This window comes from Monodelphis domestica, chromosome 7, assembly GCF_027887165.1.
Source record: "Monodelphis domestica isolate mMonDom1 chromosome 7, mMonDom1.pri, whole genome shotgun sequence".
NCBI classification, from domain to species: Eukaryota; Metazoa; Chordata; class Mammalia; order Didelphimorphia; family Didelphidae; genus Monodelphis; species Monodelphis domestica.
Window position 1 is genome coordinate 115,157,681 of NC_077233.1, and position 15,569 is coordinate 115,173,249.

The window sequence follows — 15,569 nt, forward strand, 5'->3', positions numbered from 1 at the left end:
CTCAGGGGGGCACATGTGGCACACAGGCCATAGTTTGGGGACCCCTGGTTTAGAAGTATAAGCTTGTAAACTGTCTTTACGATCCTAAAATAACACTACGCAATACTCCCCAAGTAAGCAGCAACAAGATAATTCCAGATCTTCCCTTCAGAAGTGTCACAGAGTACAGACCTAATATCAAGTCCAAAATCAAAAGTAGTAGTAGTAGTCTCTCTGTGACCGAGAATGACAATTGTCTTTGTGCATTTTCATCTACGGTGTACCCTCATGTGGCTTTGGCGTCCAAAGGCTGAGGTGCAGAGTTTGTGGCACATGGGGCCTGGGACGCCAGTTGTTACGGGAGGTGCGGCTGTGGCCTGGTGTCGGCGTTCACGCGCAGCACAGGATGTCGACGTCGCTCATCTTCAAAGGTGGTGGCGGCATGGTGAATGTGGGTTCGCCAGCTGCTTCTGTCAGAGGCAGTGAGTTCTAGTTGCTTTGGTGTCATGCCAGCCCACTTCAAGTTGGACTTTAGCTGATCCTTGAATCTTTTCTTTGGTCAGCCTTGTTTCCTGAGTCCAGCTGACAGTTCACCGTAGAATACCTGTCTTGGTATTCGCTGTGGGTCCATGCGGATGACGTGTCCGGACCATCGTAGCTGGGTTTTGAGGACCACGACTTCGATGCTGGTGGAGCTGGCTCTGTCGAGGACTTCCTGATTGGTGATTCGGTCCTGCCATTGGATCCTCATGATTGACCGGAGAGAGCATTGGTGGAATTGCTCCAGCTGTTTCATGTGCTCCCGGTACAGTGTCCATGTCTCGCAATGGTACAGGAGCGAGCTGAGGACCACTGCGTTGTACACTTTGAGCTTCGTCGCAGTGCTTACACCTCTGTGTTGGAGGACTTTGGAGTGCAGCCGCCCGAGTGCCTGGCTGGGCTTTTGGATCCTGGCATTAATCTCATGGTCTAGGGACCCTTCGTTGGCGATGGTGCTGCCCAGGTACTTGAAAGTGTTGACGTTAGAAAGCTGCGTGCCGTCGATTGTAATGCACAGCTGGTTAGTTGGCCTCCCTGGTGCAGGTTGGAACAGCACCTCTGTTTTGCTGAGTCTGATAGTCAGGCCAAACAGGTTTGTTGCGGTGGAGAACCTGTCCACAATGGTTTGGAGATGATTTTCTTGGTGGGCCATGAGAGCACAGTCATCTGCAAAGAGAGCTTCCAGGATGAGTCTCTCTGTTGTCTTTATTTTTGCAGTCAGGCGACGAAGGTCAAATAGTGAGCCATCCAGTCGGTATTTGATGTAGACGTCCAGGTCTAGATCCATCACAGCATGTCATAATACTTGGGTGAAAAATAGGTTGAATAGTACCGGAGTGAGGACACAGCCTTGTTTCACGCCATTGGAGATGTTGAAGTGATCTGAAGTCTCTCCACCAGATAGGACTTCCCCTGTCATGTCGACATGAAAGATATGGATCAGTTTCACGAATTTTGCTGGGCAACTGAGCTTGCTGAGGATCACCCACAATGCATCCCTGTTCACTGTGTCAAACGCCTTTGTCAGGTCTATGAAGACAATGTAGAGACTCAGGTTCTGCTCAAGGCATTTTTCCTGCATTTGCCTCACTGTGAAGACCATGTCGATGGTGCTGCGATCTGGTCGGAAGCCACATTGTAATTCAGGCAGGTTCTACTCTGAAACAGATGATAGGAGTCTGTTGAGTATAACATGGGCAAGGATCTTTCCAGCAGTGGAGAGTAGTGAGACGCCTCTGTAGTTGTCACAGGCTGCTCGTGAGCCTTTGTTCTTGTATAGAGCTACGATGGAGGCATCTCTGAGTTCTGGGGGCATGTCTTCCTCTTCCCATATGCTGGTCAGCACTATGTGGAATGCCTGGAGCGCCTTTCCCTTTAAGGCCTTGTACACCTCGGTTGGGATCCCGTCTTTACCGAGTGCCTTGCCTGCACTCATTTATTTAATGGCTTTTTGGACTTCCTCTATTGAAGGAGGAACATCAAGTTGTTCAATGCAGTGGTTTTGGGGGATCTGGTCAAGGGTGTTTTGGTCGACTGAAGAGGGTCGGTTGAGAAGCTGACTGAAGTGTTCTTTCCACCTGTTGCTGATGCCTTTTTTATCTTTTATGAGAGTGTCACCGTCAGAGGATAGCAAGGGAGTGGTGGTGGGTTTTAATGGCCCATAGACTGTCTTGAGGGCACTGAAAAATTGTTTGTAGTTTTTCATATCAGCAAACCGCTGGATTTCTTCTGCCTTTTTTCCCCACCATCGGTCTTGCATCTTCCTGATCTCACGCTGTGCTGCGGCTTGAAGAGACTTGAATCTGTCCTTTTTAGGAGCAGAGTTTGGGTTATTTTGCCACTCCATAAAGGCTTTGTTCTTCTTGCTCAATAGGTCTTCAATAGCAGTGTTGTTCTCATAGACCAGTCCTGGTGGTTGCATTGTTTGGGGCCTAGGACTGTCTTTGATGTTTCCTTCACTGAGTCTCTGAACTGGTTCCATTTCTCGGTTGAGCTTCCAGTGAGTGGTTCCTTGGCAAACAGCTTGTCGTCCAGGCAGGACTGGAATGTTTGCAAATAAGATGGATCTCTAAGACTACTCACATTGTAAAATGCGCGAACTGTCTGGGCACATTTTGGATGGCGAGGCGCAATGTGCATTTGAAGAGTCGCTCTAACCAATCGGTGGTCTGTCCAGCATTCAGCTCCTCTCATGGCTCTGGTGATCTTTACATCCTGGATGTCTCGCCGGCGTACAATGATGTAGTCAATGAGATGCCACTGTTTTGATCTTGGGTGCATCCACGTTGTTTTACATTTGTTCGCCATTCTGAACACAGTGTTCGTGATGGTGAGTTCGAACTCTGAGCATTTGCTGAGTAGCAGTAGGCCATTGTTGTTCATTTTGCCCACGCTGTGTTTGCCGAGCACTCCTTTCTTTCCATCTTTCATGGTCCTGGCCAACGCAGGTGTTGAAGTCTCCCAGTAGTATCAGCTTCTCATTTGTGGGCACTGAGTGCAGGACGGCACTCAGGTCAGAGTAGAACTGCCCAATGGTCTCCTCTGTTCTGGTCAGTGTTGGGGCATATGCGCTGATGATTGTGGCATACCAGTCTTTGCTGAGAGGCAAACAGATCTTCATGAGCCTCTCGCTGATGCCCAAGCTAGAAGAATAAACAAACAAAAAGAATGCCACCATAAAGAATTATGGTAGAAAGGAAGCTCAAGACACAAAATCAGAAGGGAATGATTCCAAAACATCTACAAGCAAACAGCCATAGAAAAATTCAGCTTGGACCCAAATTGAACTAGAATTCCTGGAAGAGAAAAAGCAAAAGCTTTAAAAAAGTCCAAATTTTTTTTAACAAGTGAGAACATTTGGAAAAATATGAAAAAGAATTGAGATATATATAAGAAAGACCTGGAAAAGATATAAATAGCTTTAAAAAAGGGATACAAAACCTTGCCACAGCAACTACTTAAGAATTGGAATGAACCAAATAGAAGACAATGTCTACATGAGACATAAGGTATATTAAAACAAAGTAAATATATACATATGTGTATATATATATATATAAAGATATATATACATATATAAGATATTTCATACCTTAAACAAAGGACCCAGGGCAAAAAAAGATCAAGAAGAAAAAAATTTAAGAATCATTGGACTATCAGAACACTATGCCCCCCAAAAAGAGCCTATACATCATATTTCAAGAAATTTTTAAACTGCTCATATTTCTTAGAACCAAAGGGCAAAATGGGTATAGAAAAAATATACCAGTAACTTCCTGAATTAAATCTCAAAGTGACATCATAATCAAAATCCAGAGCTTCCAGATAAAAACAAAATACTACATGCAACCAAATAGAAAAAAAATCTAAAAACCAAGTAGTCTGGATCACACATAATGGAGCAGCCACCATTATAAAGGAAGAGAAAACTTGAAATGCAATATTCTAGAAAGTAAAAGATACAGGTTTACAGTTGAGAATAATTTACCCAGAAAATCCTCAGTATAATGCTATAAGGGAAAAAAAAGTGATCTTTAATGAAACAGAATTTCAAAATATTCATGATGAAAAGAAAAAGAGTTGCATCAACACATTGATGTTCAAACACAGAAGATAATCATGAAAAGGTAAAATGAATGAACAATGATGAGGGACTAAAAGATAAAGTGCTTACATTCAAATACAGGAGATTATACATGTGTTATCTGAACTGTAGAATAAGGGGTCAAAAAAAAAGCCTGTTAGAAATTTGAAATCTGAAAAGAATGGAAAGAGAAGAAAAAAAGTATACCATAAGAGGCAGTAAGAGGGGTGATAAAAGTTGAGGAAAAAATGTATCTCATAATCATGATATATAGGGAGACACATGTAAAAATGAATAAGGACTGATGGGAGTGGCTGACATGTCAATCTCACTCTGAATTGTAAGAAGTAAAGAAGTATACACACATACACATTGTTGGTTGTCTCTCGAAAGGAGGATGACGATTGTCTTTGTGCGTTTTTGTGCACAAAGACACCTGTGCATGAAGATTTAAGTGGAAAAGTTGATGCACAGAGACAGTCCCACTCTCTCGGCGTTGGAAGCCTGGGTCCAGTGGCACAAAAAGTCATTACACCTGGAGACTTCTTCAGCTGCATTGGATGGCCATGTTGTCTTTTGTGCTCCATCACGCCCTAAGCACTCCACAGTGCTTTGCTGCATAGTCATCTCAGCCATTGAACCTTCTTGTTGGTTTCTTCTGCCTGTTCCGCCGAAGCAGTCTTCACATGCTGGGTGAGCAAAGCCCTGGTTCACCAGGGGTCGATGACCCGATGGCTACCCTCACAAGGTTTAGCCGGCCTGTCGAAGCCGTTGCCCGGGGTGTGGCCGCTGCCGCATGCTAGCAGCTACTGGGAGCCACAAGTGAGAGCTGGGTGTCAGCTCCTTTCAAACCTCACCATAATAACATAAGAATAGATATTAAAATTTTCCTAGATATGAATCAAAAAAATTTTAAGATATAATAATTCTCAGAACTTTCATTTAAAAAATTTTTTAATTTATATATCACTTTATATATAACAACCCTGTGAAGCTGCTGAGCAAAGTATCATTCATTAGTTGACCTAGAGGATTGGCTGAATTCATATCCTACCTCAGGCACTTACTGCCTGTCTGCCAATGCAAGTTATCTAACCTTTCTCCACCTCTGCTTCCCCATCAGTAAAATGGGGATAACAATACCACCTATCTCATTGAATTGCTACAAAGACCAAATAAGACAATATATGTAAAACACTTCACAAACCTTAAAGTGTTAAGTGAAAGTTAGTTATCATTATTATTAATATACCATTTATGTGAAATATGATATACCATATATGTGAAATATGAGGCCTGAATGTATTAAATATCATGATTAAGGTCACAAAGTAAGTGTCAGAGCTGAGAAAGTGAAGCCAGTTATCCTGAGTAGAAATCCAGTGCTTTCTCCAATAATCCCAAGAATCTAACTGAATATTTGAAGTGAAAGACTTACAGGACTAACAAATTGGCATGCAGAATGCAATCTACAACGTTTGGAGGTAAAAATGCTCCCAAGTCTGGCAAGGATAATTATGTATATAAGTCAAGGTAAATATGCCATATGATGAATAAATAAGAATGTTATGTCTATTATCATTAACATCACTTGTCCTCCTTCATAACTCAAATTGCAAAATATAGTACCATTGTTTGTGAAAGAGCAGTGATTGTACATGGGTAAAATAATAACTGAATAAAAGAGGAAAATGACAGCTTACCTCATATTCTTTTCTAAGTAATTCTTCTCGGGTAGTGCTTATTTCAAGTTCACTTGTTTGTCGCCGCAGAAGGTTAGAGCAATCAAGTTGTTCTAATTCTAGTTTATCAATTTTCTTATGCAGATTTTGTATAGCATTATCTTGTTCCTAGAAAAAAAATTTACTTTTTATAATAATATATTCTATAAACAAAAGAACTATGTATGGATTAACAAAAAAAGGAGCATGGGATTTAATAAATGAGTCTGTATTTGGGATAACAATAAACATAAATATGATAGATCACATGTTCTCAAGGTAAATTTCAACCTGTAAAGTGTCACCATTGTACATTAACTGAAAATGGGTAGAGCATATTATTAATTTATGCACATTAAATGGACCTAATTCTATCAGCCTGTTTAATGTCTGTTTGCCTCATTAATTTCTAAGAACATCTTAAGATAAAAACATGTAAGATAAATTTCATGTGCTAAAAGCTGAATTAGTTTATTCAATAGTAATATTTGAGAGATTTGGCTATGAAATCATGGCATTTAAAATAACTTTAGTTTTTAATTAAGTTTCCATTGTTTATTTCATCCTCAATTATAAAGTTATCAAAAAATAGTGCAGGACAGGAGAGCCTTTGTAGTCTACTTAAGTCTTTCAAAGTTCAATTTTAGGACATATCAGTTACCACCTAAACTTTAAATAACTTCCTTATTCCAAGGATTCATGATTTCACTGGCATGGCTACTCCCTTTACTGATTTAATTAGGAGCTTTCTACAACAGAGCAGATAAATTTTTTAATTAAGTATTATTTTTATTATGAATTTAACCATCAACAACAGCAACAACAAATTTAAAATATATAAAGCAGAACAAGAAAGTGGCATTTGTGAGAAACCTAACTCCTCCCTCTCTTTTTTTCCCCATGTACAAGGCTGGGAAAGTGGGTTTTATTTACTAAGGTTTTTTTCTTCCCTTAAAGTTTATTATTAATAAATCTTATAAATATAATACTTGAAATATTGGATATTAATTTTTAAAATCTACAAAACTGTGTGAGTACAATTACAAAACATTTTTCACACAAAGTCAGACAATAATCACTTATGGGAAGGCTAAGCCAATATAATAAAAATGGCAATTCTACCTGAATTGTGTATTCAGTGCCATACCAATCAAACTACTCAAAAATTATTTCATAAAGCTAGAAAAAAGAACAACAAAATTCATCTGGAACAATAAAAGACCAAGAATATCAAAGGAAATAATGAAAAAAAACACACCATGAAGCAAGGTGGCTTAGCTGTACCAGATCTCAAATTGCATTATAAGTAACAATCATAAAAATAATCTGTTACTGGCTCAGAAAAAGAGTAATGGAACAATGGAATAGAACACATAGTAGTAAAGATTATGTTAACTGGTGTTTGACAAACCCAAAGTTCCATGCTTTTGGAAGAATTCACTATTCAATAGAAATTGCTAGTAAAAATGGAAAACAGCACAGCAGAAACTAGGCATAGACCAGCACTGGCATTGGCAAAGGTTTTCAAATTCGCATACCCAAATTGCAATTTCAAGCTGCCTGTTCAAAAAGAGGAGGGAGGAAGTGTTTGCTTTGGGAGGTTGAACTGAGGGGTGGGACATACAAAAAATGTCCTCAAGCACTTAGGAAGAGTAGAAACTGAGCATTTCCCTGAGGGCCAGCTCTGAACACAATTCAATACTTCACCAATGCTGGCATAGACTAACATCTCAAAGGATATATCAAGGCAAAGTCAAAATGGAAACACGATTTCTAATAAAAGGGTGATGTCAAAAAAACTATTGTCAAAAATTCTTTCTACATGTAACTGAAAAAAGGTTTTTAAAGGAAATTTTTAAAAAAGAAATAATGATACCATAAACAAAATAGGAGAGCACAAAACTTTTTCTTGGTCAGACCTATGGCTAAGGGAAGAATATATAACCAAACAAGACACAGAAAACATAAGGTATAAAAGAGATAACTCTGATTGCATTAAATTTAAAAAAGCTTTGTACAAACAAAAGCAATGAACCAAATTTAGAAGAGAATAAATTAGAAAAAAATTTATAGCATGTCTCAGACAAAGGCCTCATTTCTCAATTATATAGAGAACTGAGCCAAATTGTGAGAATTAAAATTAATATACAATAACTCCAAATATTATATTTAATAAAATAACTAAAATTAAAAAGCTAGCATAAACTCAGCCACAGTCTTAAGAGAAAAAAGGGTGGGGAAAACATTAAACAACTTAAAAACAATAGCTTAACACTAATGTGAACAAAGGAAAAAGGATTCTTGGGACAAGAAAATTCTAGGAGATGGAGTCCAAATTTTTCTAATTATACAGAATTTATAAAAATACAAATCATTCCCCATTTGATAAATGGTCAAAAGATATGGACAGACAATTCCCAGATAAAGAAATTAAAACTATCTTTAGTCATATGGAAAAATGCTCTAAATCACTATTAATTGGAGAAATGCAAATTAAAACAACTCTGAGATACTACCTCACACCTATCAAACTGGCTACTACCACAAAAAAAGGAAATTGATAAATGTTGGAGGGAATGTGGGAAAACTAGGACACTAATACACTGTTGGTGAATTAATGCAAACATTCTGGAGAACAATTTGGATGCATATCCAAAGGGCCATCAAAGTGTACATACCCCCTAATTTGGTTACCCCCTAATACCATGACTAGGCCTGTATCTCACAAGACAAGAGAAATGGATCCATTTATATAAAAATGTTTGTAGCTGATCTTTTTGTTGTGTCAAAAAAACAGAAATTAAACGAATGTCCATCAATTAAGAAATGGCTGGCTGAATTGTGGTATATGCTTATAATGGAATACTACCTGATTTAATTTACTTATTCAGTACCATAAAATCAAACTTCCAAAAAATTATTTTAAAGAGCTAGACAAAATAATAACAAAATTCACTGGAAGAACAAAATGTCAAAAATAAGAAGAGAATTTTTAAAAAGTGAAGGTGCCTTTTAGCACCAAAATTCACACTATATTATAGGCGTCTTAGGATCTAACATGATGAAGTAAAGGATGTGCTGTTCCCCATCCCTCCATACAAAAAAAGAAAGAAAAGAAATTACCTCAAAACAAAGGAAATCAGAAAGATTATGTCTCAATGGGATAGGAGAGACAGTAGCCAAGGCAACACAGTCTCTACAAGGGCCTGCAGAACTCTGACCAGCCCAACGTGCTACAACTCCACCAATGGCAAGAAAGAGGCAGAAGGAGAAAGAATCAAGCTGAAGCCACTCAACACAGACAACAAAGAGGGCAGAAAACCTATAATCTGTCACATGGCAATAAAATAGTAGAGGCAACGGGGGAGCATAGTGAAGTATCTGCAAACTACAGGCACCTACTCATTCTCATGAGGCAGCAAAGTGCCTGAGGAAAAAAGGAAGCAGAGTGGAGGTCTGGAAACTGCAGGAAACTATGCCCTTCCACATGGAAGCTGAGTGCCTAAAGCAGCAGAGCCCAGAGCAGGGGATTTAATCAGTCCAAGCCACTTGACAAAGGCAAAGAAGAAACAGAGACCAGTCTAACCCAGAAACAACAGGGGAATTAGTAACATGGGGTACTGAATCTAGTTGACAGGCCAGAGAAGACCATCAGGACCACCTCCTCAACAAACACAACCTGAGAAACAAAGGTGGCTGAGCCTACACCAACTACCAGAGAAGAGTACTCTGCAAACTTGGAGCAACACATCTTCTACCCCAAGAACAAAGAAGAACCTCAACCCATAGATGAGGTAAAGGTAGGAAAAATAACTTTAAAAGTGAGCAAAATACAAAAAGAAAAAAAACCTGACCCTAAAAAGTTACTTTAGTGTCAGGGAAGACCAAAATACAAACTCAGAAAACAACAACAATGCCAAAAATGAAAGATATGAAGCCTCAAAGGATAGTGTGAAAGGATGCTAGAACCCAAAAGAACCCCTGGAATAACTTAAAAAGAAGTTTAAAATAAAATAGAACAAAATAAAAAGAGAATTGACAGAAAAATTCAACAGCTGGGGGAAAATTAACTAAAGAAATTAACTCCCTAAAAACTAGAATAGGACAAAAGGAACTGGAGGCACAAAAATACATTGAAAAAAAAAAACTCCGTAAGGAACAGAATGGACCAAATAGAAAAGGAGGCAAACCTGTATTACAAACTAGTAATCATAAAAACAGCCTGGTACCTACTAAGAAATAGAATAATGGATCAGTAGAATAGATTAGCTACATAATGCAGTATAACAAGTGACCAGATTAATCTAGAGTTTGATAAACCCGAAAATCCAAACTTTGGGGACAAGAATTCATTATCTGACCAAAAGTGCTGGAAAATATAGAAAGCAATTTGGAAGAAACTAGACATCTCACACAGTATATAAGGATAGCAACAAAATGGATAAAAGATTTGGGCCAAAAGGGTGATAACATAAGTAGATTAGGGGAGCAAAGAAAAATAAATGTACCTATTCCATTTATAGATGAGAAAAGAGATTCTGACCAAATAAGAGAGAGGATTACAGGAAATAAAATGAATAATTTTGATTATGTTAAATTAAAAAAGGTCTGCGCAAACAAAACCAAAGCAGCCAATTTAGAAAGGAAAAAACAAATAAGGGGAAAATTTTTATGGAAAGTTTCTCTAATAAAGGCATCACTTTTCAAAACAAGCATTTATTAAAGAACTTTCTACATATATTTGACTCTGTGATAATTTTGTGAATTCAAAGACAAAAAAATCATCACTTAATGTATTACTTAAATAAAACTACATAAGTATGTGACACAAATGACAAAATAATTTGTGGATATAAATAAAAATGTCTATGTACTAATTATGTTACATTATGTAATAATGTACTAATAAATAACTATGTACTAATAAAAAAACATTAAAATTTAATTACCTCTTTCCTAAGAGAAAAGTGACCAAATGAAATAAACAAATATTTTAATGATCTACAAAATATAAATTACTACATAAAAACATGCTCCAAATCATAAAAATTAGAAAAAGTACAAATTAAAACTACAAGTTTTCACCTTACTCCATACAAGCTTGCAAAGATAAAAGACAAAAGATAAGTTAGTATCAGTGGAACTGTAGACAGACAGGTGTTCTGAAACATAGTTATTGCATCTGTAAAATAGTTCAACCATTCTAGATTTCAGTTTAGAATTATGCAAGAAATGTGATCCACAAAAGAGATCTATTCTTCTTCTCTACCAACTTCCCACCTAACTTTTGTAATCCCATCCCTAGAAATATCCTGTAAGAATGTCAAAGACCAAAAGAAAGGTTTAATACTTAGCAAAACATTCTCAGGAATACCCTGTGGGGACAAAGAACTAGAAACAGTATAGGCCAATTGAATGAGGAATGGCTAAAAAAAACTAAAGCATATAAATGTAATGGAATATTTTTTATAAAGGAGGAAATTACCAATGCAAGGAACACTAAGAAAGATGGAAAGATCTATATGAATTAAAACAGCAAAATAAACAGAATTAAAACAATATACAAAATGACTAGAATATAAATTTTTTAAATCACTATAAAAGGAAGCTAAACTCTAAAGAATGCAAGGAAGATCCTAGAGAAGAGATAACAAAACATGTCTCTACCTCATGGCAAAGAAGTGGAAAATTAGCAGGATAGAGTATTTTTAAATATTTTCAGATAATCTACAAGCAGTCATTATGCATTTATCATTTGACAGGCACTATGCTAAGTGCTGAGTACACAAATAAAAAGCAAAAATTGCTTGTGCCTTCAAGAATGTCCATTGAAAGCAGGGAGATAACATACTCATGAATTGATAAATACATAAATGAGATAAATAAGGAGTCAGTGGAAGAAAGTAGCCTTAAGTAATACTTGAGCTACATCTTAAGAAAATAATTCTACAAAGAGGAATGAGGAGAGAGCATTACAAGAATAGAGGACAGTCATCTCAAATGAACAGAGACTAGAGATTAAATGTCCTATGTGAAAAACAGCAAGTGGCACAGAATGGTTGGATTGAAGAATGCACAGAGGGAAGTGACATATGAAAACACTGAAAAGACAGCAAGGGGTCAGTTTGTGAAGTACTCTCAGTGCCAAAAAAGGGAGCTTTCTCTTTGATCCCAGAGATAAATGAAAGCCACTGGAGTTATTTAAGTAGCAGTGACATCAGACCTACCCTAGGGCAGATATAGGGAAATTGTTTTAGGAGTGGGAAGAACCTTGTAATGAGGAGTCTAGTGAAAAAAGGCGGTTGTATTTTAAAACTAGTCAGACCGAGCCAATCACTTTTTCATCACCTTCTTTCTGAAGGGATCTTTTTGGCAACTCTTGCCTATACTCAGCATGAAAACTATCAACTAAGCTAATAATATAAGACCTTTCCCCTTGGTTCCCCCCTTTTATCCCAGTTCTGAGAAATGGGCCTGAGCGTATTCTGCTTTTCTCTCAGGTACTAGTGTTGATGTACTACTACTAATATTAGCACTTATTTAGTACTTAAATTAGTACTAGTACTAATGAAGCAGGAATTTGTGTCAAAGCAACCTTGGAACTAACACTGCAGGCCAACTGATACAGTCAACAATGAATCTTTGGGCAGTCAGGAGGCCCAAACTCAAGCATGAGTAGAGTTTTGGGACTGGGATTAATAACTATATTATAACCCAAAAAATCCATGAACCTAATGCCCTTTTCCACTGTAATGTCTGAGGTTATGTAGAGGTGAGGAGAGTAAATCTATTTATTTATAAATACAAATTTGAAATAAATCTTTGTATGTAAAAGTAAAAAAAAAATTTTTTTAAGGAAGGCAATTGCAATGGTCCACGTCAGAAGTGATGAAAGACTCAATTGGATGCTGGATATGTGAATGGGAATGTTGGCAAAAGATAAAGAAAAAGAAAGATTAGATCCAACAACTGACTATATATGTAGAATGAACAAGAAAGAAAAGTCAACATGCTTCCCTATCAAATGGCTTTGCTTAATTTTTTCTTTATAATGTTCTTTATAACATTTTATAATGTTTATAATGTTTCTTTATAATGTTCTATATAAGTGGGAAATAAGTGATATAAAGAGAAAAGACATTAACCAAATGCATTGATTTTTTAAAATGAAAACTAAAAATCAATGTGTATCTTTCCAAATAAAATCAGCTTTTAGTTTAATTTCTTTGATTTTTCTATCAAACAAAAAAAATATAAAATCTTTGCAAGGAAGGAATGGCAATATATAAAGGGCTTTACTTTGGATTTTTTTTATCGAGGAAACGTACAGAGAAGTTTTTTATTTTCATCACTAGATGGTAGTATTGTACATAAAATGCTTGAAAAACATGCTTGTTTACTAAAGAACAGGTGATATTTAAAAGCTACAGAGGAAACCACATCTGCTCTATCTGTAAAGAAATACAAAGTTTCGCCCTGTCACACAGAAATAGTCTAATTGATTTATTTCTATATGCTAATATGAACAACACTGCTCTGAAACTGAAGATCAAGTTATACATGAAATAATCTATTCAGAAAAAATGCAAAAATATAAGAAAAGCAACATAGCAAAAAGGACAGAAGTCTAAATTATTTATCTTATTTATTGTCTATGGTCAAGGATTCCTACTCCTATTACCTTAGTGTACAACTTGCCACTTCCTGCCCAGACATCTCAGGCATCTTCTTTCTCACTGCACATCTCTGGTCAAAATCCATTATCAATGTTAGTATCATCTGACCATGTTACTTTTCTACATGAGGCGTCATTACTAGTTGCCTACTATATTAAACGTGTCTCTAAGATTTTAGCTTCTGTATTCCTCTCTCATGCCTCTGATTTTCCCTTGTTCTATTTCAAACTCTCCCTTTAAGTATAAGCAGCCAATTAAATTACTGTTTCTTTTCCATTTATTTCTTTGTTCAGGGATTTCTCATGGACTTATACATGCTGCATGCTAGATTCAACATGCACTCTATCCTCTGGCTTCTGGGACTGTACTCATGCTATTACTTCTGCTTTCCGGCTTCTCTGCCAACTAAATTCTTATCTATCATTAAAAAGCATATCAAAATAAAGTTTTCACATGAAACATCCCCAGATTCTTCTAATCAAACAACCAAGCATCCACTTGAAACTCAACAGAGAGCTTAGTTTTAGACTTCTCTTATCATATAATATACTGATAACAGTAATAGATGACAGTGTAAGAATCCAAAAAGATCTTGGAAGTTCTATATGATAGGGTTAAATTAATGAGATGAAATCTAACAGGAATAAATAAAAATATACTTGGGTTAAAAAAAAATCAACATCACAGGTACAAAGTGGAAATATACTCCTATGAAAAAGGCCTCAGTTGTTAGTAATAAAAGCCATTATTAGACAATATGGTGATATACCAAACCAAAAAAGATAATAAAATGACAAGCTGAATTGAGAAGCATAGTTTTCAGGAATAAGGATATGCTATGTTCAGTTTCAGGTATCACAGTATAATAGTGGCATTCATGAGCTAGAAAGTATGCAGAGAAGAGCAATCAAAATGGTGATGGGCTTTGAGTACGTTGTACATGAGGTTCAACTGAAGGAAGTGAAGATATTTAACCAGGAGAAGACAAAACTTAAAGGACATAATATCTAAGTATTTTAATACTATCACACAGAAGTGAAATGGACTGTCCTGAAAAGTTAAAGGGTTTCCCTTATTGAAGATCTTCAGAGTCATGGTTATGGAAGACGTGGACAACTGTCACACAGGACTCAGGCATAGAAGAACTGCAAAATACATAATCAGAAGAAATAACCAGATCTATCAGATCACAGATCCAATTGATTATTCAAGTATCACATAGTCCTAAGATTGTGAATTCCATAAAAGCAAGAACCATGTATTATGTAATCTTTCCACCTCCCTAAATGCTTGGAACAATGTTCTAATCAGCCTCAGATTATATGTTTTATAATACTTAAAGTTGAAGTCAAACTCTACTGAATCACTAATTATCATTTGCTTACTATGTATTATTAATCCATCAATGGTGCTATAGAGATAAGACAGACAGCTTCCTGAGGGATTGTTTAATATTGAAGGCAAGATAAAAAGAAATATAATTTATTCAATTCTCTATGGTTTGGAAACCACTGATCTAAACAAAAAAAAAATTATGGTAAAAAGGTTTTTAAATATTTAAGGACCTAAACTCTTGGCAAAAAGTAATGAGAGGGTCAGCTAGGTAGCACAATGGATACAGCCAGGCCTGGAGTCAGGAGGACCTGGGTTCAAATCTGACCTTGAACATTTCCTAGCTGTATGTTCTTAAGAAAATCATTTAATTCTGATTTCCTAGACCTTGCTGCTCTTCTTAGAATTAATAACAAGAACTTCAGGGTGCTGAGCCAAGAGGGCTAAGTAGAAGCAGGGAAAGCTCAAATGAGAATCCTCTCCAAGCAACCTTAAAATAAAGCCTCAAGATGAATACTGGAGTGACAGAATCAACAAGGGAACTGAGTAAAGCAACTTTCCTGCAGAAAATAACTTTTAGAAGGTTCAATGGGGTGAGAGGGGAACAAGCCTACAGTAAGGTCCCAACAAGGAATACCAGTGCAAGGCAATAGCAAGTCCTCCCTCCCTACCCCACATCTATGGTGCCAGGTTCTGAATCTAGGCCCAAGTCAAAGCCAGAGCCAGAGCCCTGAGACC

The 15,569-nt window shown here is 36.8% G+C and overlaps 1 protein-coding gene across 18 annotated transcripts in view; it reads right to left on the reverse strand.

Moving 5' to 3' along the window:
* The window catches only part of CCDC171 (coiled-coil domain containing 171), a 543,314-nt gene that overhangs the window by 450,494 nt on the left and 77,251 nt on the right, over window positions 1–15,569 (reverse strand). For all 18 annotated transcript variants that reach the window (XM_056805336.1, XM_056805339.1, XM_056805345.1 and 15 more), the window contains one exon: window positions 5,806–5,952. In XM_056805336.1, the coding sequence (XP_056661314.1) occupies window positions 5,806–5,952 (147 nt within the window). The remainder of the gene's footprint in view (window positions 1–5,805; window positions 5,953–15,569) is intronic.